The following is a 24,002-nucleotide window of genomic DNA, read 5'->3' as shown; positions in this document are numbered from 1 at the left end:
ACCCACACCAATTTCATCCAGGGAAACAGGGACATCAACCAGCTGAACCAATCCCCTCATCTTGGCAGCTCTGAACAGGAGTTACAGCATCTAAATCCCCATCTCAGTGCTTGGGAGAGCAGGAATTTGCTTTTCTTTTACCATGAACTCATCCCACGTGCTCCAAGCCCTGAGAGGGTGAAGGTTTTCCTATTATTCCAGTCCAGGGGAAAAGTTGCTCATCCCCACTGTCCCACTTATTTAGGAGGGTTTCAGCATCTGACAGGATTTCAGCATTTGATAAGGTTTCACATTCCCTGCTCAGTTTCTGCCACGTTGATTAAATAAATCTATATATAAATAAAAGTACAAAGCTGTGCAATGTTTGAATTGCTCCATTTGCATTTAAAATATTTGCATTATTAGGGGTTTATTAAAGCATGTAATGTCAGATAGTGGAAAGACTGCTTCGTTCAGAGTCAAACTTGGCATTGCAGCAGCAAAACTGAGCTCTAAGAAAAGGCCAGCCCAGGAATAATGAGAAAATTAAAAAAACTCCACTTCAAGTCATGATCAACTCCTGTTGAAATAGCATTGTTTGTTTCAGTAAATATAATATTTTTAAAAATCCAATTAAGCCAGTAACTAAAATAAATATATCATCCAGATCAACCAAAAGATCCACGTCTAGAGAAGAAAATTAATTTAATATATTAAAGTAAATCGTGTGTCCACAAGACAGTGTTACACTATTCCAAACACACAGTTTAGTTCTGTGTTCCCCACACCTTTCCAAACCGCAGCACGACATAAAATTCCAAATTAAAGATAAAATGGAAGAGGTTTGTTTTGCTTGGATTAAGAGCTGAAAGTGTTGTGACGATTTCCACGTCGTGTTGATTATCAAACTCAGCACTGAAAATCCCTTTGTACAAGGATCAGAGAGGAAAGATTTCGGTACAGGTGATGTTTGCAGAGCTTCACATCAAAAGAGGTCTCTGGAAAAACCTGGAGTCAGTGCACAGCACTAACACAGGCACCCATCTCAGAGGAGACACATAAATAATTCAGGACCCAGGTGACTTTCAAATTCAGATTAAACTTCCTGTAGCAGCAGGTTCTTTTTGCACTACCTGAGGATACCAAAAAAGCATCTCTCATTTCTCTAATGTGGGGGAGATGCTGCAATTGATCCATACAAACCCAGCCAGGTGAAAACTCGTCATTCCCAGAAAATCCAGTGCTTATTCACCAGCTCACCAACCACACGTGTCTCCATTCGCTTCAACTTCCACCTCACTCGACTGCATCAGAAAGTCACAAACAGAAAAGGAACTCCCCCCGCAAAAAAATCCCATTTCTCAATTCAGTTTTTGCCATCTTACCCTCATAAGTTTCCAGTATGTGCACGGTGTCGCCGATCTGTAAGGAAAGTTCATCTGGTCCCCTGGCATCGTAGTTGTAGAGAGCTGGACAGAGGGAACACCGCTGTTAGTACAGGCAAGGAAACAATTCCAGGAGCTTCTCCACATCACTGCTTTCATGACTCATTGTTGCCATTCTGAATCTTTTTGTAAAAAAAAAATTAAAAATTCTATAGAAGTTCAGCCAAGTTCTTAAATCCATTCATATTTCCCTTTGTAGCAAAAAAATCCCCCACGAGCTCACTTCCTAAAGCTGTCCCTCACTCTGTTTATAATGCTTTGCTTCTTTGTGGCAATACACTTGATTTTTGTTGTATTTGCCAGCCTTCCACAGCACTTTGTGTCAATTTTAGGCAGCTCTACAAAGAGCTGCTCTGTCTTCCCCTGTCAGCTCGACACACAGAAAACGTACAAAGTGTCTTTAGAAAACTCCAATTGCCACGCTAACGTTAAAGGATGATTTCTCAGCCACTTCAGTCATCCACAGCACATTGAAAAATGTGATTCCAGAATTTCTGAGTGCCAGAGGCAACCGCAGCAACCCACTGTACGATAAACTACAAACAAACAACAAATCCAAAACTAAAACAAATCCAACAGTAACTCCAAGACCGCTCCCAAAAGAACATCCGGCCACTTCTTGAGCGCTGAGATTGACAATGGCCACAAATTCATCCGACAAAGAACGCTACAAACCAGGTTTGGTTGGGAAAAAGGTACTCATGAGCTGAAAAACAAAACAGTTACAACTCTTAAAGCAAATTTGTTAAAGTTTTATATGGAGTAAACTCATCTTGCAATACACCGAGGATAATCCTCGTGATTGAAGGCAGAAACTGAAATATTTCACAAGATTGAAATTAATGAACTTTAGTCAAGGTGGACCCACAGAAGTTTCTTCCTCAATTTACAACTGCAGCTACTCCCTCCAAGGAGGATCAATAATACCTGAAAATCAGAATTTCTCACTATTTGTTGCCACTCTTCAGGAAAGAAAAGCGTTTTTAGAACACAATCATTACCTCCCAAGTGCCTACCACCCCTCAGATTAGCACTGCTTTCCTTTCTGCCTCAGTTTCCAGGGCAGGACTCAGGGATGTTCCACTGGAACAGAAGGACCTGGACAAGTGACATGTGGCTCTTACAGGAAATTTGCAGACCAAGAGTTCACAGAGCATCCACAACGCATTCCACACTCCTTACAGGTAACAAGGCACTTCCAAAAAACCCCTCAAATTCCAAACCTATGGCAGAGTCACAAATGAAGCACTGAGAGGCGGGACCCAGGAAACACCTGCCTTACCTGGCCAGAGTCCTGAGCAGCAGAACTCCTGCACTACACAGGAGATGAACACCACAAAAATTACACCTGTAAGAACAGGGAACTGGACAAAAAACACTGGTGACCCCAAATCTGATAATGGGTTTAGCCCCGAGTTCACACACTGGGCACAACCCAGTGCTGCCTCCAGTTCCAGCCACTATTTTTATTATTATTATGTAATATCTGTTTGTTCTCCTCAGAACCCCTGGAACTCCAGCTCACAACCAGATCACCAATAAAGAAACCCATAATCCATTGGATCACCAATAAATAATCCACTCAGTCTGGTTGGGTCCTCATCTCTGCAGAACTCCTCTGGCTTGACAGATTTTAGAGTTAAGAGGTAAATAAACAAATCTGAGTGTGCAAGCAGAAAAAAAAACACATGGAGAAGCAGTTTGGAAAACAGTGTATAAAGTGGAAGATTATTCACAGAATAAAAACACTACAGGGTAAAAAGAATAAAGGTTAGGTGCACTGCAGAGACCAACATCACCGGGATGAAAATGAAGCTTTGAGAAAGTAAGTGTCTGACATCAAACCAAGCCAAGCTATTTGTGTTTTAATGTCTTCCTTAATTTTGTCATTCTTAGAGAGAGATAAACCCTCCCTCCCAGGTATCTGGCACAGGCTGAAAGCCAGAAATGCTACCCTGCAGGAGAAGGGGGTTCTGAGAACCACGTTAACCAAAAATGAGCATTTTAAACTGCTCTGAGCAGAGGGATGATCACAGTGGTGAACACAGAGCACATGGGACAGTCTGCTTGCAAACACTCCCCAGAAATATTCTCATTTCAGTTTTGTGCACAGCAGGGAAAACAAAGTCACACAGCCCTAACTCCTCCAAACTCGCGTGGCTGGAGCACAACACAAAAAAAAAAAAACAATCATTGGGGTGTTCAGTCAGATCCCTTCAACGCTCACCGCTCAGTCAGGGATGTTCACACATCCAAAAATGAATCCAAGGACAGTCTCCCACCTCCAAGACCCTGACAAGCAACTTCACTGACTCACACCAGACATCCCAGCTGGGATAAATTTGCATCATAACAGATTAAAAACCAGTCCTGTACTCAATTCACACTTCAGCTGAGCGTTTCTCTGACATTTAAGTGGAAAAACACTCCGGATCAAAGGCAGCTCTGAATAAAAGGCACTAAAATGGATGCCCAAGAGTGCTAAAACTGGTGTCTGTCACAACAAGGAAGGCCAGGCACCAGGAGCTGCAGTGTAAGGACCAATTCTTCTGACAGGAGATGACAAACAGCCATCAAATGCTAATTACTGCCCACCACCGCTCCCACTGACCCCAACTGACTGAGGAGCCAGGGAGGGGTGATTTATCTTTAAAAAAATATATGCATGCGTGAAAAATATGTCTGCAAGAGAAAAATAAATCACATTTCTGGCTCCCAGCAGCACTGACAGGTCGTGAAGCAAGCAACCAAAATAACTACGAAGTGCATTCCACCCCTGTGATGACAAAGCAAGGCTTGAACTACACCACAAACTCCCCTGCAAGCAGATAACTCCTTCTCACAGGAGGTTTGGGGTTTTTTTTATGTACAGCAACATCAAAAGATGTGACAGAAGATGTCTGATTGGAGCAAAAGCCAAGGCTTTAATTAAAAGGAAAGGACAAAATTTGGAGGAGTAAAGCATGAAACTGCTAGGCCTGCATTTTGTCTCATCAACTGGATCATGAGCTATCATTTAAAATATTTAAAAACCCGAGGTGTAACTTTTGCTTGTTTGTTTTGGGGGTTTTTTGAACTGAAGCGTGTTTTGCTTAATTTAAGAAAATCCAACAGCCACATGAGAGTCCCAAAGCGCCAAAAGCAAAGGATTATTGAGTGTGGGCACAGAAAGAGACATTTTCATGAGAGTTGATAAAGTAAGGAACAATGAACAGGGCATTATAATAATTGCACCAAACCCCCATTTACCATTCAAGAACACAAAACAAACTCCTCTGTGAGCTGCACTCGTTAACCTGCATGTCAGAAAAACAAGGAGGCCAACACTAGAAGTACTAGAGGTGGGAAAAAAAGGTAAAAGTAAACAAAGGTAACATCAATTTATACTGAAAAAGCTTTTTTTCTGACTGTATAAAAGGTGAGATATCTCAAGATCCCATAAAGATATTACAGGGTAATATGCCCTGGTATTACTTTGCTTTCAAGGCTGTATTAATCATTCAAACTCCTGAAAGAAACCAAACTGCATTTAACACGTTACCAGCTTTATTTTATACTGGCTTTAAAAGAAAAATCCCTACATCATACCTGTGCTTTTTCAATAAAAGCAGACAAATTGCAGAGGTGAAAAAGCAAAGTCTTTTGTAAATTCTCTGGTATTAAAAGACATCTGAAGGTTTTCCTGTTTTCCCTAAAAATGAAAGTGCTTGATTTGAGTCTTCAGGCAGATTCCTTAGTCCTCTGCTACGCACCCAGAGGAGTTTCTCATTTCTGCACCTGAGGCTAATGGAGAAGCAAAAGGGAAATAATATTTGAGTCAGGAGCTGCACCTGAGATCTGTTCAAGGCAATTATTTCATGTGTGCATTAACCAAGGGTAGATCCTCTTACCCTCACCTTGGGTTTTGTCATTTTTGGTCTCACCAAGCTTGATTCAGAGTTCTCAGTATGTTAATTGTTCTGTTATCCAAACATTCCCAAAAACTTAATTTCCTGAAGAGAGAAGCCTGGAGAGATTCTCAGATCTGAACCACCAAGCTAAAGGAGAAAATCCAGCTCGAGGTTCCTCCTGCCCAGTGATGCTCTAACCTTACTGATTAAATCCACAAATGTGACTTCTATCACAGGATTAGCCTAAATCCCCCGAGTTCAAGTAGATAAAAAGGATTTATCACCACTCTCCCTTACAAAGGTGAGACAGCTCCTTTCACTCCTCCTCTCTGTGAGCAGCAAATTCCTGAAACAGTGGTTCACCTGGAAACTCCTCCGTGACTACACAGGGCATCTGTTGAGGGTGAGAGAACCCTGAACCAGGCTCTGGAACCCCTGCAACGCCAGCCTGCCTCCCCTCTCCCAAAGGGAGGACACAGAGTGAAGGGCCACCAAGCTCCTCCAAGCACAAGCAGACACCTGAGGCTTCCCACCAGCTGCCAAGGGCAGCAACACGTTCTGCATCACACCTGGTGTTGCATCACTCACTACCCAACGTGAATTAATTAACAAGCTGAGGAAAGCTCAGAAATCCAGAACAATCCCAAACTTGAGCCCCGGTGCCTTCCCAAAGTGCAGCCAACCCTGCTGAGTCCTGCTGGCAGAGCTCAAGTAGGACAAAACACTTGTCCTTTCTGCACAAATTAAAAAATACAGGAAGAAATAAAACCTGGAGAAAAAAAGGAGACTCAGGGGGGAATTCCTGGCTCTGCACAAATCCCTGACAGGAGGAGGCAGCCAGGCTGGGGTCAGGGTCTGCTCCCAGGAAAAGGGAGAAGGCAAGAGGATCTACCCTTGGTTAATGCACACATGAAATAATGGTCCTGAACAGATCTCAGGTGCAGCTCCTGACTCAAATACTGTTTTATTTCCCTTTTGCTTCTCCATTAGCCTCAGGTGCAGAAATGAGAAACTCCTCTGGGTGAGTAGCAGAGGACTAAGGAATCTGCCTGAAGACTCAAATCAAGCACTTTCATTTTTAGGGAAAACAGGAAAACCTTCAGATGTCTTTTAATACCAGAGAATTTACAGAAGACTTTGCTTTCACCTTTGCAATTTGTCTGCTTTTATTGAAAAAGCACAGGTATGATTTAGGGATTTTTCTTTTAAAGCCAGTGTAAAATAAAGCTAGTAACGTGTTAAATGCAGTTTGGTTTCTTTCAGGAGTTTGGAATGATTAATACAGCCTTGAAAGCAAAGTAATACCAGGGCATATTACCCTGTAATATCTTTATGGGATCTTAAGAGCTCTCACCTTTCATACAGGCTGCCCAGGGGGGTTTGGAGTCCCCAGACTTGCAGGTGTCCAGGGAAGGACTGGAGGTGGCACTCAGTGCTCTGGGCTGGGGACAAGCTTGGACTTAAAGATCTTGGTGCTCTTCTCCAACCTCAATAAATCTGGGATTCTGTGAAAACGGAAGAGTTCTGGACAAAGTCAAGATTTCCAAGAAACAAGTTCAGTTTGTTGCTTTCCTTCCTCCCCCCTTTCAAGGCAGACACTTCATTTTTAGGGAGCTAATGAAGTGAGATGCTCAGTCACCTTTTTAATAGCTCTCCCCCCTCCTTCTGGCTGATCTGCATTCAGATTACTTCACCACCAAGTACTGAGGGTATAAAGCTAAAACTAGTGCTAAAAATATATATATACATCATTATTGACTCTAACAGCATTATTAATGTGCCATAATGCACAGCTAACAAGAAGCACAATCAAGAACATCCAAATTGATTTTTAATATTAAGAAGTCCATTAGATGAAACACCCTGGATGCAAAGAGCAATCGCATCACCCCGAGCTCTCAATGCTGGCTCTTGCAGAAAAAGCAAGATGTTGATTTGGACGAACACAAAACATTATCCAGAGGCAGATGTTTTGGCATCTGTCTTGTGGTAACTCAGAATCACAAAGCGAGTGAGATTTGCTGCTCCCTCAGACCTCTTACGTTCCCCTGGGGGCCACTAAGGAGCTGCAGCTTGGCTCTTGCTCTGGCACCATCCTGCAGGAAGGCAAGGACAGCATTTGAGCATTAGCTGTGCTCACCCAAGAAAGGATTTGTGCCTCAAGAAAGTGCCTCAGTGCTTGGAATTAAGCAAAATTCAAAACCACCCCTACACGTGGTTATTAAAAAATTAGCAAAAGCTTCAACACCGCTATGCAGAAATTGCACCCAGGGACCTGCTGGGCAGGAGAAGGACAAGAGTTAAAGGCTGGAGGGGAGGAGGAACTTGTGCTGGCAGAGCATCAAGTGTGCCTGGGCTGGTGGTGAGTCAGCTGGAGGATCTGAGGTTCCCCAGGACACGAGAAGTGACCAGAACTGGCAGAGCTGCAGCTCCACGCCCACTCCTGCCTGATGTGCCTCCATCCCTGTCCTGCACCCACCCCAGCACCTCAGGGACAGCAGAAACCCCAGCAACAGCAAGGACAGCCCCAGGAGAACTCCCAAATCCAGTCACAGAATCCCAAAAACACCATCAACAGCAAGGACAGCCCCAGGAGAACTCCCAAATCCAGTCACAGAATCCCAAAAACACCATCAACAGCAAGGACAGCCCCAGGAGAACTCCCAAATCCAGTCACAGAATCCCAAAAACACCATCAACAGCAAGGACAGCCCCAGGAGAACTCCCAAATCCAGTCACAGAATCCCAAAAACACCATCAACAGCAAGGACAGCCCCAGGAGAACTCCCAAATCCAGTCACAGAATCCCAAACCAGCTGGATTGGAAGGGACCTCCAGAGATGACCCAGTCCATCTCCCCACCAAGGCAGGGCCACCCAGATCAGGGGACACAAGGACACATCCCCATGGGTTTGGAATTTGTCCCTCAAAGCAGGGGACTCCAGGCCCCCCCAGCAGCTGCTCCAGCGCTCTGCCACCCTCATGGAAAGGAGTTCCTCATGTTGAGGTGAAGTGCCTCATGTTTTAGTTTGTGTCCAGCCAACACACCCACACGGGTGCAATATCCCAAAATTCACAAACTCACTCTGAAACCCAGAGTGTGAAAGGGACTTAGAAATCCTCAAATCCTTCCCAACACAGCGCTCCAGGCTAAACCCACACAAATGATGCCAAAGCTCCCCCAGACTCAATTTGGTGCTCCAGGAGGCCACAGAGCTCCCTGTGAACATCCCTGAGGCATCAGCCCCCAAATTCTTCAAGGCTCTCCCTTGCCATGGCAGGAGATTCCTTTGCACTGAGCAGCATTGTGCTAAGAGGGTGTCTTTCACTAAGCATTACTACAGCAGGGAGCTTAATGGCACTACCATTTTAATATATTTTAGCTGTATTTTAATAGGCATTTCAATGAGTATAAAAATCAAGTTCAGCACACTGAAACTCCTCTTGCACTGCTGCACAAACAGGAAAAAAAAAATGACACAGCTCACTGCAACACCGAGCTGATGATGCAGAGCAAAGAGCCTAAAGCGAGGAGGAAATGAGGTGATGGGAAGATGCTTTCATTTCCTACTGTTCTTCCTCCTCAGGATTTCTACAAGGGAAAACAAAAATCAAAATTCCTCTGTTCATGTATCAGGAAAGTCTCAGGAAGGAGAGAAAAAGAGATGAAGGAGTTCGAGGCTTTCTACACATCAAACCTTACTCAATGTCTTTTTCTCTGCCATCGCTTTATCAGGCTGCCTCCAACAGCAAGAGTACAGACCCCAAGTCAATTAAACCCTGAGGAACTCGTTCTGCTTTCCCCAAAAAAACACCCAGAGAGGGGAATTTTGTGAGAATTTGACCCACCAATACTTCCCCCCTCTCCCAAAACAGCCAGGCTACAGCAGCGATGGGAAACCAGCGACACTTTTCCTCAATTTGTACCTCGCACCGGAATCAGGGGGGAAAACGTCACCATGGGAGCGACTCAAACAGCACCGAATGCATTAAAAGATAAGAGCAGCATTCTGAAAAAAAAAAAAATAAAAACAGGGAAAAATTGTTTTTCTCCAAACCAGGGGCAATCACATGCTCCGGGTGGCTTCCAGCGGACTTGGCTTGGCCGCTGGCCCTAACAAAGGGTCACTGTCCAGCTCCCTCTCAGCACCAGCCCCTTCCACCAGCACTGGGGCAGCCCTCAGACGGACTTCATACCGCTACAATTCCATTTTTCCCACTTCAGGGCGCTCCTGTGAACTCACACCAATTGCTGCATTCACTCTGGATTAAATAAGTAACTGACATGATCCCACTGTTCATTACAAACCCAGCATCACGTTTTACTCCATAAATTCACAGACTTCTGGGAAAAGGGGAAACCAGAGTAGAGGAACACCCTAAATCTCTGCTTCCAGACACTGAGCTCCACGATTTTGTCACAGTAAGAACCCACCTGTACATTCACAACCATTCACTTTATCATGAGTTGATTTAGTAATTCTAAAGATTTTTCTAGCCTAATCACAGAATATCCTGAGTTGGAAAGGACCAACAAGGATCACCAAGTCCAACTCTTTATTATTATTATTTAAATTTACCAGTGATTTTTAATATGTATATGGTCTGATTAATATTTTAAAGTTGGCGTAGCCCAGTAATCAACCCCAGATGTACACAGGAATTCCCAGGTGAGAAACTGGGAAGGCACCCTTCAGCCTACTGAAACACATCAAAAATAACCCTTATACCTACTTCCCTCACTGCCCTGAGCCCCAAAATTGCCCTTGTTAATTCAGAATACTTCCCATTCGTCGCTCCTTCCTTCCCAAGCATAATCATCCAAGGAAAATGTGTTTTAAAACCCCCCTGACGGTCCCACATTAATGCCAAGAGGGTGATTAAGGTGCCACTAACCCAGCAGTAAATCGCTAATAAATTAATATTAATCCTCTGCCGTAAGAAAGGGAGTATTTTGATTATTCTTTCCCCCTTTTTGGCAGGTTGTTTTCCCAGCATCCCTGTGAGAATTCCCTGAAAAGGGGGGAGGCATTAGCACCCAGCACACGCCCGCTGGCAGCCGGGGCAGAGCCAGCTCCTGGCCAAGCAGCAGATCCGTGCTGCTCCTAGCACAGCTCTGCTGGAAACAACAGCTTAAAGATGATTTCCCTGCCATGACTCCCAAAATCTGCTTCAGTGTCCCTGTTTGGAAAGCACCAGCAGGCAGCAGAAGTCTGAGCTAGAGTGGACAGTGTTAACTTTCACCTCAAAACGTTCGCTTCCCTCGCTGAAAAAATGCTGCATTCATCTAAACTTGGTGTTATTTCTCAACTGTTCAACTCATCTCCACCAGCAGCACCTCTGCCTCAAAACAGAACTATTAAAAAAACCTAATTAACAACAGCCAGCACTCAATTCGTGCCCAGCAAGCCAGCTTGGTTTTGATCTATCAATCACACGTTTGCCCTGGCCACGTTTGAGACACCAGGAGCACCCAGCAGTGAGACCTGTGTTGGAAAAGGTGGGGAGATGATTTGTGCCATTTTCCCGGAGAAATCTATCTCAGTGCTCTTGCTAAGCAGCCTTCAGTGTCCTGGAGAAAAACAATTTAAACTTTCAAAACATTTCCTGCCCCATGAATGGCCCAAGAGCAAGAAGAAGCTGCTGCACGCAAAGGTAACAACCCAAACTCTGTCACGTGCAGATGCAGCAAGAGGGGAAATAACTGTAGAGCTCAAGATTTCATTAATAATCACCAATATTTTACTTTTCACTCAGTTTACCCAGACATTTCACAAAGCTGTCACCACCCATCTCCTGAAAACCTAAGCTGGCACACATTTATTCTAGTTCCCCTCTGCAAAATTATTTTTTTTATTTCCCAAACTTTTTATGTATGTGTTATAGAAGCATCCAGACAGCACTTTACAAATATAATACATTAACTTCTGGTATTAAAAGTTTATATCTTGATTTAAGCACGCTGTGCTATAGATACTATCACACCCAGACTGTAAAATCCTGCAGTTATGCCAATATTTTAAATATTCAAGCCTTAAAAGTATTAAAACTCCTGGTTTTCAGCCAAGAACACATTCACCTTCGTGTGCTCTAACTGTGGAAACTGCAGCTGTTGCAGGAAGCCCAAACTGTACTTTCTGTGTTTAAGACAAAAATCTGAACCAGTTCCATCACTCATCACAGCCCAGTAAATAAACAGAGGCCTCCTCTGCAGCACAAGTGACTGATAAAAATCTCTTAATAAATCACTTCAAGAATACATTCAACTAGAAAATCAAACCAGAGCTGAACCCACACAAAACTCCCAACAATGTCAGCTGCATCATAACTGAGTCATTCTCTCAAGTCTTCACAAAAATGTGCTTATCTGGCTATATCCAGGATTTATTTCTTGGGAATAAGAATTCCCACCCCACAGAGCTCAAAGCAAGACATTTTAGTCACTCCTTGAAGACTCGACTGATTTGTAAAGAAGCTTTGGGATATTTTTTCCCAAAAACACTTCGCTAATCTTAACGGTCCTTTCCAACCTTAATGATGCCAAGATGATCCAGTCCAACAGCCAAGACAGCACCGTGGTCACCACTAAGCCATGTCCCCAAGTGCCACATCCACACGTTCTGGGCACTTCCAGGGATGGGGACTGCAGCACCCGATGGGACCCCATTCCCAGATTCCCAGTTTGTGGCTGCAGCGCTGGTTTAACCAAGCCTTTGCCATCATCTTGCATAAGCACCACCTCCATCAACATCCCCAAACTGGGATTCAGCAGGAGAGGGACCAGACAGAATCCAAAGTCCAATTCCCATAATCAGCACCTTAGAGACAGATCAAGACCTTAATTATAAAAACCCATGAGCACCTCCTGAGCTCTTCGGGGCAGCAATGCTCAGCACTAAAGCAATCCCATCTAACTGCAGACGTCCCTGTTACCCAGATCAACATCTAATGTGCTTTTTTAGTCCTTTTAGAGTATTAGTTCCTGTCAAACACTCAAGAACACAACCAACAAATACAAGTAAACAAAGTGTAGTGTAATAAATACCAAAAGAATACCTGGCTCTGTATCAAGAAGTTTGGGGTTGGCGTTCTGTCCTGTTTGACTCACACACTATGGAAACTTCTGGTCAAGAAATCTCTGCACCACAAAAAAAAAAAAAATCTGTTCTCATCTCCGGCCACTTCACTGTGAGCAAGGACAACTGTTTTCTCACCAAAAAAGCTCAATGACTGAAATCTCTGGCAAAAGGATCTTTAGCCACTGCTTTGTCACGTGTCACTAAATTAATTTTCAAAAGGAGTCAATGCCAGCTGTTTGTGAGGCAATCCCAGTGCTCCAGGAACTCCGAGCTGCTCCTGTGCCCACTCTTGCTATGGCCTGGACAGAAAGTTTGGTTCCTTTATGCCCAAATGTCAGTGAGCGGCATCAAAAAAGTGCACAACAGCCCAGTGGAGGGGACAGAGAGGTGGGACACAGTCAGCAGCCACAGGGGCACTGCTGACAGGCTGGCAGGGAAGGACAGAGCTGGATCCTGCCACACCCTACACAAACCTTCTACAGATCAACTCCGATGTGAAACAGAAGCCAAAATACCTCCAAAAATTAAAAAAAAAAAAATAAAACGCCCAAAAAAACCCTCTTTTTTTACAACCAATTTGAGTCAAGCCATTGACCCTTCACACTGGAAAGTTCAGAGATAATCCACAGCAAGAAAAAAGCCACCAAAATGACAAAACCACAAGACACACCAGGCTCAGACAGAAGGAAATAAAATTGGCTCTCAAGTCTTCTCCATCTAAGATTCTTGGTCAGAGGAAGTGATGGATTGATGGGAACACCAACATCTACAGGTCATGGCAAGAAAAACGTAACAAGCATGACTGAGGCAGTGCAATAATGGGGAAAAGGGTGAGCAGGAAGGAAGGAATTCCTGCAGGGACAACAAGGCAACAGGTGATGCCTGCAGAAAATTGGTTGGAATTTGTGTGTAAGGACAAAAGAAGAGAGATAAAGGAAAAAAAGAAGGCTTGACACCAGGTAACATCACCAGTACCTCAGGTCAGACGGAGCACACTAAAGGCTTGAGTGTAAGCATTATTTTCTATATTAAAACTACAAATGAGCTATGGATTGATGCAAAAGAACAGTAATTCTCCCACAGCAGCGGGAAAAACTCAAAGTCAATCAAACAAGAGCTGCTGGACACGTCCTCCTTTAGCTCTTCCCATTACGTAAAATCAGTAATTAAAGTAAAAGATTTCTTGCCACGTTGATGTTAGTTCTCATTCATACTCCCACTTGGAGAGATGAACCTCATATTTATCAACAGAAACATTCCCACAGGCCCTTATCTCTAACTCTGCTGGCCCAAGTGACACTTCCCTGTACCCCTGCACAGCCATGACACTGCAGAGCAAGCCCTCCTTCTGAGGACAGCACTTCCAGGGCATTCCAAGCCACTGCCTCGATAATCCCCAGCCGTGGCAGGGGCAGGGTTTGCTCACTGGAGTCATATGCACAGCAGATTTTTCTGAAAGCCAGCGTCCTTTTCAATCGTTCACCATCTGCCTCAAGACTCACAAACTCCAATTCTCATCAACAGCTTCCATCTGGCCCAGCACTGAGAGATTTCCTGTGTCAGGCTCTACTACAGGAGCACTTTTTTCTATTACCAGGTTTTTTTTCCTATTACCAGTTGCTTCCACTTCATTTCTGATACACACACTGCATGAAGCAACTCCTCAATAAAAGCACCCAACTCCACGCCCTGAACCATTCCCTGCTGCCAACATTTTTTTTTTCCTGCAGACCAGCTGGCACTGTTAGGAGGATGCTCAAGGCTACAGCAGCAGCTGGGAGGCAGGGAAGCTGCTGGAGACAGGTAAGAGTGGAGCTTTCCCTAATCCTGCACTCCCAGAGGCACCAGCAGCACCAGGCTTTGCCATGTTCTCCCTTAATTCTGTTTTTCACCTTTTTATTCCATGTATGAAAATGGGGAAAGCCCTCCTACCACAGCACAGATGAAGGTCTTAGAGAGGTTTGGGTCTGGCGTGGTGTCATCTGTTCCCTGTCCTCCCAGGACACTCAGGCACCATTCCCTCCACAGATGTTGTTTTATTCCATCCAACTCCAAGCCCAGTGACGCCGGCACTTCCGTGCTTTGTTTGGATAAGCAGGAGAAGGAAGGCAGAGCAAACACAAACACCTAAGGCTGCACTTCCAGAAGGCATCTGCGCTCCTGAAGAGGCTCTCAGGTATTCCAGGGGCTCTGTGCTCTCTCCAAGTGCCCACCCTGCGCTGCCAAACTTTCCAAACGCTCCAGGAAGCTCGCCAGAACCAGCCAGGAACTCCCCGGGTCAAGCCAGGAGGTTCCTCCTCCAGGAAGGTAATTCCTGATGCCTCCACTGATTCCCCCCCCACAAGGGACTCCTCAGGGACAAGAACATTTTCCCAAAACCCCCACACCCACTCAGCCAGGCAGCTGCTCCAGCAGGTTTTCCACCTCAATACTCAATAATTTGTGCAGCACATCCATAAAAATGGCACAGCTACTACAAGAGAAGGGATGCACAGAGTGCCTCAAAAACCCAAGTGCCTACAAGCACCAACATTGATTATGTACAATTTTGCTGCCATTCCCGTTCAGAAATTACACAGCAAATCCTGTTCCTCTCACTTGTTGGTATTTTCTACCGGGGAACACAAAGACATTTTGCTACTCCAACACCCTCAGGCAAAATCAGCCACCAAAACTGTCTGCAAACACGTTCTAAAAAGGGCTGTGCTGAAATAATACAAGCAGCACTCAAAATAAGGCAGCAGTGCTAAAAAGTATCATACAAAAAAATCCCAAATTCATGTGTGGCAGCCAATGGTTGCTTCAGTTCTTCACCCATCTGTTTGTTTTGTTACGTATATGATTATACATAATAGTTCTCAATGCAATTATTTCAGTTTAGTTACAAAGCTATATGGAGCAGAAAAATATTTCCAGAGATATTTCATATTTCTGCTGATGAAACTGAAATGCAGCAACTGCTGCCTCTTGTGTTACAAATCCTTACATCAGAAATGAGATTTAATGCACAAATTACATAAACACGGGCAGATAATCTATAAATAGATAAATGTTTGCAAAAATACAGTCTGAAAAGCAAGAAAAAATTTCAGAATTACAAGAATTATCTCTTATTGAGGATTTCTTTTGGTTTAGACAGGGCATGTTTTCAATTTCAGGCATGATTTCAATTTCCCTTCCCCCCCAAGCTAAAGGAGGAAAGTATTCCAATAACTCATCAAGGAATTCATTAAAGCCTTATTCAGAAAATGACTATTGTCAGAACAGCCTTGGGGGCCACCACAGGCTAGAAAGCAGAATTAAAAATGCTTTTAAGTTTAATTACAAAAAAAAAAAATCTGACTTGCCAGTGGTCCACCACCCTGCCAAAGAAGACCCATAAGGAGGAGCAGCTCCACTGAGTATTTTGTGGAAGTTTTGGACTTGCAGGAGGTCAAAGAAGAGAGGCAAAAGTGCCACCTTTAATGGAATAAATACTTCAAAACTGGATTTGAGGCAGCTCCATTCCTCAACAGCAGCCGGCCCCAGCTATTTATCTACAGCTGGACACATCCACAGGTGTTTAACAAGAGGTGTTGGATTTCAGTCCTGCAGGACCACACTGAAGGATTAGACAAAGCAAAGGATCCTCCATGTGCTCGGCAGCCAGCACAGGACCAACTCCAGAAACAACAATATTTAAAGGAAAATTGATCCCGACCCTTATTCCTGTAGCTGCAAGCTGACAGAGGGGCTTCCCCTGGAGAAGGTTTGACTTCAAGTTGCCTCCAGGTTTTTCTTTTCCCCTCTTCCCTGAAAGCTTTGCCTTTGCAGAACGGAAAATGCTTTTGTAACACAGAGAAATCTGTGCCAAGAGTGGCAAACAGCCCAAAAGTTTGAGTGCACCTAAGTCAGGCATTTCCAACAGAACGGATAAAGGGATAATTACAAAACCCACCTAGGAGCTACTTGAAATCAGAGAATCCCAGAATGGTTTGGGTTGAAGGGACCTTAAAGCTCATCCATTTCCACTCCCTGCCGTGGGCAGGGAACCTTCCACTATCCCAGGCTGCTCCAAGCTCATCCAACCTGGCCCTGGACACTTCCAGGGATGGAAATACCCAGCTTAACACCTTCAATCAGCCCCCTGACTACTGTCACTGCCACACCTGCGAACCATATAAAGTGTAAAACCTCACTTTTCTACCTCCTCTTTTATTTTCTAGGCTAAAGGCATTAGCAGCTGAAAATTCCCTAAACTGACTGAAAACTTCCTTTGCAAAGTTAAATAAAAGCTCTGCATTACAGTCATAGGCAACTGGCTACCTACTGAAATCAATTTGTGCTGCACAAAGAGAAAAAAAAAAATCCTGGAAAATCCCATCAGGTGTCATTTCTCAGAACAATCCCAGCTTGTAATGTTGTTGCTGGCCTGGATGAAAACAAACAGGAGCCCGCAGTCCCTTCCACTTATCCGGTATCATTATCCCTCTCCAATCTGTTGTTTGCAACAAGTGTTTATTGACAGAGAACAATAGTGGCTGCTGAGTAAACTGGGAGGAACTGAGCACATGCCTGGAGTCAAACTCGGGTCATTCCCATAGGAAGAGGTGTGGAACTCCTGCCAGCCCCTTCCCTCTGCCCCAGGAGATGCCAGGGATGGGGCAGCACAGAAATGCATCCCCTCAGCAAGCAGGGAATCAAAGGGAATTGTAAAATAGAACCATGGAACAGTTTGGGGTGGAAGGGATAATAAATATCATCCAGTGCCACCCCTGCCATGGCAGGGACACCTTCCACCATCCCAGGCTGCTCCAAGCCCAGCATCCAACCTGGCCTTGGACACTTCCACAAGTCCTTCCCAACATTCCCATCTAAAGCGATTCTCTGCCATTTTAAAGCCATCTCCCCATGTCCCATCCCTCCATCCCTTGTACAGAGTTTCTCTCCATCTTTGTTGGTTCCTTCAGGTACTGTAAGCCCACAACGAGGTCACCCCAAAGCTTCTCTTCTCCAGCTCTCTGCGCCCTTCCTCACAGCAGAGGGATATAACAAACAAAACCCTCATCTGGGCGTCCATGGGATATGTTTGCTCTAGGAGACTGAACCCGCATGCGCTCACTCCAATGAACCGATCAACGCAGCAGCACATCTTCCACAGCTTTTACACTTCCACTTTCACTCCAGGGCTTTGGGATGTGTCACAGCACAGCCCTGCTGTCACTAACAGCAGTCACCTGCCCTGTCCTGCCAGGCAGCTCCAAACCTCCCAGCACAGCAGCACTAAAATCACTAAGATGCACCTTTTCCAGTTTCATTGAAATGTTTCCTTCCCTGCTCTAAGGCACAAATACACACAGGATCATCACCTTAAACAAGAGTCTCCACGTGCCACCACAGCTCCCCACAGCCTGGACTGTAACTCCAGGGCTCACAGAAGCCTTAAATCTGTCCCAAAGCACCACAGCCCTCCCTGAAGCAGCAGTGCTTGGCTGTAGGATTTCCCGTGCTTTCACCAGCTTTCCTCTTGAGAAATTCTTATCCCCATGTTCAAAGAGACATTACAAGAGCAGAGCTCAGCTGCAAAACTTTTAAATCACGATCATTGTATCGCCTCTTAATACACCAACTCCTTAAAGCCATCCCCTAATAATAAAATATGCATTTCTTTGTACCTGGTTTGAAAGTATTTCCATCAACCCCTTTGGAAAAACCATCCCAGACTCAGAGAGGCACTCGAACACCCTGACCATGAAGAGCAGCCAATGGCCCCAGCTAAAATTAGGCTGCTTATTATTTGCCAAGCTGTGACACACAACAAAAACTCACCAGGAACAAACAAAATGACTGGAACTCACTGAATTTGGAAATGACCTCTGAGACCATCAAGGCCAAGTCAAATCCCCACCTTGTGAGCCAGCCCAGAGCACTGAGTGCCACATCCAGGCCTTCCTTGGACACCTTCAGGGACGGGGACTCAAGCTCTGTAACTGAGAAGTTCTCCTCTTGCATCTGACCACCCAAAGGCACGTGGCACTAATTTTCTATTTCATCATTTATTCAATTAAAAAAAAAAAATAATTCAGCTACCACATTAGTGGTCTAATTGCTCCGTATGAACACAAAGCTTTGGACACAGAGGCATTTTAAATACAGTATTTTTTAACCACAGTAGCACCAGTTCTACCCCTCACTGCAGTTCTCAGCACAAAGGCAAACGAGCAAAGAGCAGCAGAATGCAGGATTTGGAAGCTACCACAGCCACTGTGCACTATCTCAGAGGTGTGGTCAGGCTCCCAGACTTCCCAAAGCAGCTCTTTACACCCCTTCTCCCCGGCACAAGGAAAACCACCAAAATGACAAATTTCACACGTCACTAAGAGCATGGAACGTGACACTGAGCAGGCACACTCCACGGCCACTCTGTGACACTGAGGGGACACCAACAGCTCTCAGGACTCTCTGGAAGTTTCTGATGTCCCCTGGAGGAAGCCACACACCCACGTGGTCCCCTCCACACCACCAGCTCAGAGCAAGGGGATGAAAGGCAGGATTGAGACGAGGATGAGGCCCCGCAGGAGCAGGGAAAAGCTTCTCCAGCAAAGCCGATCATCCCATTTCACAAGGCTCCCCACATGTTAATCTAATATCCCTGCTCTCCCATCAGATCCACACCCATTCCTCCCGCACGCCGAGCCCTGAACTCTCTCAGGAAGCGGAGCTGAGTCACTCTCTCAACTGCCTGCTGAGATAATGCCTCTGCACAGAGGCTCGGGGCAGCAAATTCACTTCACTGGAGGGCAGGGCATCCAGCAGCATCCCCAAATCCCACTGTGCCACGGGGGGAGTGCTCCTTAACACACCTGTGTCCTGCCAGCTGTCACTGCACACTGCTTGGCAGGATTTGTTCCAGCTGCACCACAGCCAGCAAATCTTCAGGCCTTGAGGTGTTGGGGAAACTCTGTTGTGCACAGGCATGTACCAGAGGAGGGGGAAAAAGGGACATAAATGTATTGCAAAAGCAAAATACATGTCTGTATTTCATATATACACGTCTCTATATATAAACATATGTACATTTCTGAGCTCCCACTGCTGTGATATAAATATAACCAAAACACACCTTCCTGATATTTCTGCTTTGGGGAAGCCTGCACACAGAATCCCCGAATATTTGGGGTTGGAAGGCACCTCTGGAGATCATCCAATCCATCCCAGCTGTCACCTGGAGCAGGTGACACAGGAACACATCCAGGTGGTTTGGGATGTCTCCAGAGGGGGACACTCCATGGCTCCCTGGGCAGCTGTTCCAGGCCTCTGCCACACTTCATGGGAAGTTCTTCCTCATGTGGAGGTGGAACTTCTCCTGGCTTAGCTCCTGGCCACTGCTCCTCATGCTGTCACTGAGCACCACTGGAATGAGCCTGGCACCATCCTTCTGGAGATATTTGCATGGATTGATGAGACACATCGTACATTATGTTTCACTAAGTCCCATTACCAGCCCTGTTAGGGATTTTCTCCCTGCCAGACAATACTGAGTCAACACCAGCCCCCAAGATTGGTCAGGGCAAATAGGAAAAAAAAATATTCTCAAGTCCAAATTTTCAGGTTAACAGTGCTGTCTCCAATTCTGTTTGGGACTACACAACCTGCAGCTTTCACAAGCAGAAAAAAATAAAACATCAGAAGACTCACAGTGCCCTTTCTTAACAACATAAAGGCCCACAAAACACTCAGAACCGAACTGAATATTCATTTTCTTTAGGAGGACACCACAAAGAAGCTATCCCTCCCAAAGCAGCCTATAACAGAATGGCACAGACCAGTGAACCCAATGTTCAATCAGCTCTAAATCTGATTTATCTCCTTGCAACACTTCATCTACTTTTAACCCTCACATCCCTGTCATTCGGCAGAGAAATCCCCCAGATTGGTGAGGATCTCAACCTCCTTGCAGGAAAAAGAAAACAAACAAACCTATTACAAAACCATCACAAACTTCTCTGCAGTGCAGCGGACACAAAAAATACCAGTTAAGCGCATAGCCTTGTGCTTTTCCAAACTGGGAGGTTGATTTTTGGTGGTTTTTTTTTTTTTTTTTTTAAATTCTTAAATTACATTTAAATCCAGTTTTCTTACTACACGAGCAATCCCCCACACTGGAGATGCATGTACATTTCAACTACGTTGTAAAACAATCTGTCTATTTCGCGCTTGGTTTTTTTCTTTCTCTCTCGTGTCACTTTCAAGTCAATTTCAAACCATTCCTGGAAAGCCGGGACAGCCACCCTCACTTCAGCAGCACAGAGCGCCTGCAAAAGAGGAACTTGCTTTCCAGTGTCACTGGGTTATAACATAACTTACACTACGTGACAATCCGATCATTCCAAAATACCCATCCCACAGCAGCAGGCAGATAATTTGGAAATTTAACAAGTTGCTGCCACCAGTGGCATTGCTGCTTTCCCTACTTTTGTCCTGCATCCTCAGCGCTGGAATGACCCACAGGTACCACACGGTGTATCTGGGATTTTCTAACAACTTTGAAAAGCCAAGCTGAGGCTTTCTAGGCACAGAATTTAAATTTAATTCCTACAGTTTGCTCGGGTTTTCCTCAGCCCCAAAAACTGCCTTCTTCCTGCTCGCTTTGTTCAGGAGGTTTAGCTGCGGGTTTCTGTGAAAAGTTGTTGTTCACAATCAATCCGGCCCACGAACCGTGGTGGGCATTGAACTTCACGTTTCCAATTTGAATGGTCGGATTTATTATTTCCTTCCCGCGGACAAACGCTCATTCACGCCAATAAAGCTTCCTGCGCCGCAACCCCAAAATAAAACCTTGTGCTGGAAACGCAACATCTTTAAACTCACGAGGGGCCCTCTCGGCACAGCCCTGCCCAAACCTCACCGGGGTTCGCTCCTGTTTAGTCGCAGCTGGGATGTTTGAGCCACCAGCTGGGAACAATCCCCCTCTGTTCCAGAGGGACGGAAGGAGCGGAGTAGGAAATGGATCCCAAAGCCCTCATCTGTATGAACATCACATTCCCCGCAGGACCGAGAGCCCGGCTCCCCGCACCTCCCACGGAGGAACAGCACAGGGGACACGGGCCGGGCTCCCAAAGGAGCGCATCCCGCTCCGCCGCCAGCGCCGGGAGAAAGAACCCGAGCTGGGAACAACTCGGAGCTTCTTCACTCCGCGCAGCGCTCCGGGAAGCGACAGCGGAGCCCAGAGAGAAAGGCAACTTCTCCCAGCGGGGCACGGCGCTCCCAGACAACTCCTCAACTTCCAGGGAGCCGGGAGGGGGAGGCAGGAACCGGAGGGGACTCGGGTAGAACCGGGGATCACCGAGCTCCATCCCGGCCGCGGAGCGGGGAGAGCCGGGCAGGGACGGGACGGGGAGGCCGCGGCCGGGGGGAGCCCTGTGCGCAACAGGCGGGAGCGGGGCGGGCGCGTCCTCACCTACGCCGTACTTCTCCTCCCTTTTGGTGGGCACCCAGCGGGTCATGGCGCCGGGAGCCGCCGGGATGCCGGAGCCCCGCTCCCTACGCCGCCATTTTCCGACCGCGGGACGGGAAAAGTTTCTCCCGAGCACGGAGTCATGTGGTGCGGGCGGAGCCAGCCCGGCCCGGCCCGCCGCCCCTCAGCGTCCCCTGCCCGCCCGGCTGGCGGCCCGCACCGGCCTCACGGCTGCCAGCGACCCGAAGGGCTCCACACAAAGGCAGCGCCTTCCCTCGCCCCGCTTTTATTCCCTGTGTCTCCCCTACTCTCCCGGTTGTGTCCCAGGTGCACCCGGTTGTGTCCCGGGGCCTCTCCCCGGTTGTGTCCCAGGTGCACCCGGTTGTGTCCCGGGGCCTCTCTCCGGTTGTGTCCCAGGTGCACCCGGTTGTGTCCCGGGGCCTCTCCCGGTTGTGTCCCAGGTGCACCCGGTTGTGTCCCGGGGCCTCTCCCGGTTGTGTCCCGCCGGGAAGTTTGTGGCTGGGTCCTCCCCGGAGCTGCGGCATTAAAACAAAGGGGGGTTTTTTAAGAATGTTTAGTGTTTGGAGCGAGATGCGCGTTTGGAGGTTGCCATGCGGGAGCTGGACAAGCAGGAGAAGTGGGGCTATAAGAATATTACGGGGTTAAACGAGGCCGAGTGCGGGTGTTGGAACCGGATCGGGAAAAACCCCGGTACCGATCCGGGCTGGGGATGAACTGATGGAGCAGCCCTGGGAGAAGGGCTCGAGGGTCCGGTGGTCAGAGCTGGACATGCCCCGGCCATGTGGGAAAAAAACCCTCGATTCCTGAACTGATCCCACACCATGGGCAGTACGAAAGAGGGGAAGTCAGAATTCTGTCCCCCTGCCCCGCTCAGGGGAGGCTCCACCTGCCGAGCTGCCTCCAGCGCTGGGATCCAACATGGGTAGGATGTGGAGGTGCTGGAGAGAGTCCAGAACAGCCCATGGATATTCCACAAGGGCTGGGACCTCTCTGGAGCCGGGCTGGGAGAGCTGGGGATGCTCACCTGGAGGGGAGAAGGCTCCAGGGAGAACTCAGAGCCCTACCAGGACATAAAGGGGCTCCAGGAGAGCTGGAGAGGGACTGGGACAAGGGATGGAGGGACAGGACACAGGGAATGGCTCCCACTGCTAGAGGGGATGTTAGGGATAAATTGTTCCCTGGGAGGGTGGGCAGGCCTGGCACAGGGTGCCCAGAGCAGCTGTGGCTGCCCCTGGATCCCTGGCAGTGCCCAAGGCCAGGTTGGATGGATATAAAGATTATAAACCTTCTGATTTCTAGACCTGAGTCCAAAATCTTGTCCAAATCTAGCATCTTCTGGTTAATTAAGTGTGGATTAGAAAAGAACGAGCGAGGGAAATGAACTTCCTGTTCCCAGTCTCTGTAGTCTCGGAGGCATCCGTGATTTTCAAAAAAAAAAAAAAAAAAAAAAAAAAAAAAAAAAAAAAAAAAAATTAATGCCTTTAGGAAAGAGAAGATAAAATGTGTAAAAGTCAAGAAGCAGCAGAGGGATAACACTTAAAAATAATAAAGATACGTGAAATGACTGACTGGCTGTCACTTGGTAGGATTAGTCCTCTGCCAAAGGGGAAGCCCTTTAGCACAAATTTAAGGATTAAAATACATCCAGGGTTGAATCTTTTTTTCTCCTTATTTTCTTGTGTTGTGTGGACAGCAAAGGACCAATTTCTGCAACAGCACTTTTGCTGTCAGGTTTTGAGATCAAGTACTCAGACCCCTGAATGAGTCCGCTCCTCTTCCCACGTACCTTCCCTTTTCCCACCCTTGGGATTAGTTTCCCAGGACATGACCAACATGCTCAAACTAATCTAGATTTTATTGCAGCTGTCCTGCAGGATCCCAAGGGACTGTGCTGGAGCCAGCTCCTGCACCTTTGTTCATTCTGCCCAGGAGCGAGGACATAAAAGGTTTTCAAAGTCATGGCTTGTCCTCGTTATCCTGCACTAATGGATCAATGATTTAGAGCCTTCCCAAAGACAACTTACAAGGGCGCTCTTTGATTTCACACCTTTATTTTCATAAGGGAAATCAAAGTGAATTGACTGAAATACTGGATGTGCTCACTCTCTGTGCCTGTAGTCACCTTTGGTTTTCCACACCAAGGAAAGTGAAA

At 46.4% G+C, this 24,002-nt stretch overlaps 1 protein-coding gene across 5 annotated transcripts in view; it reads right to left on the bottom strand.

The window, feature by feature from the left end:
- DOCK1 (dedicator of cytokinesis 1) overlaps positions 1-22,037 on the bottom strand; it is a 260,361-nt gene extending 238,324 nt beyond the window's left edge. For 3 of the 5 annotated variants that reach the window (XM_040071170.2, XM_040071172.2, XM_040071171.2), the window contains exons 1-2: positions 21,833-22,037; positions 1,365-1,448 (exon numbers count right to left, since the gene is read on the bottom strand). In XM_040071170.2, the coding sequence (XP_039927104.1) occupies positions 1,365-1,448; positions 21,833-21,878 (130 nt within the window). In that variant the 5' untranslated portion in view covers positions 21,879-22,037. Of the gene's footprint in view, positions 1-1,364; positions 1,449-21,832 lie in introns of those variants that run through there. The other 2 variants (XM_040071174.2, XM_040071173.2) reach the window with 1 other exon arrangement.
- Positions 22,038-24,002: the final 1,965 nt, after the last annotated feature.

Source organism: Hirundo rustica, chromosome 8, assembly GCF_015227805.2.
Source record: "Hirundo rustica isolate bHirRus1 chromosome 8, bHirRus1.pri.v3, whole genome shotgun sequence".
NCBI classification, from domain to species: Eukaryota; Metazoa; Chordata; class Aves; order Passeriformes; family Hirundinidae; genus Hirundo; species Hirundo rustica.
Note: the sequence above shows the minus strand (reverse complement) of the source record. Positions and strands in the feature narration are given on the sequence as shown.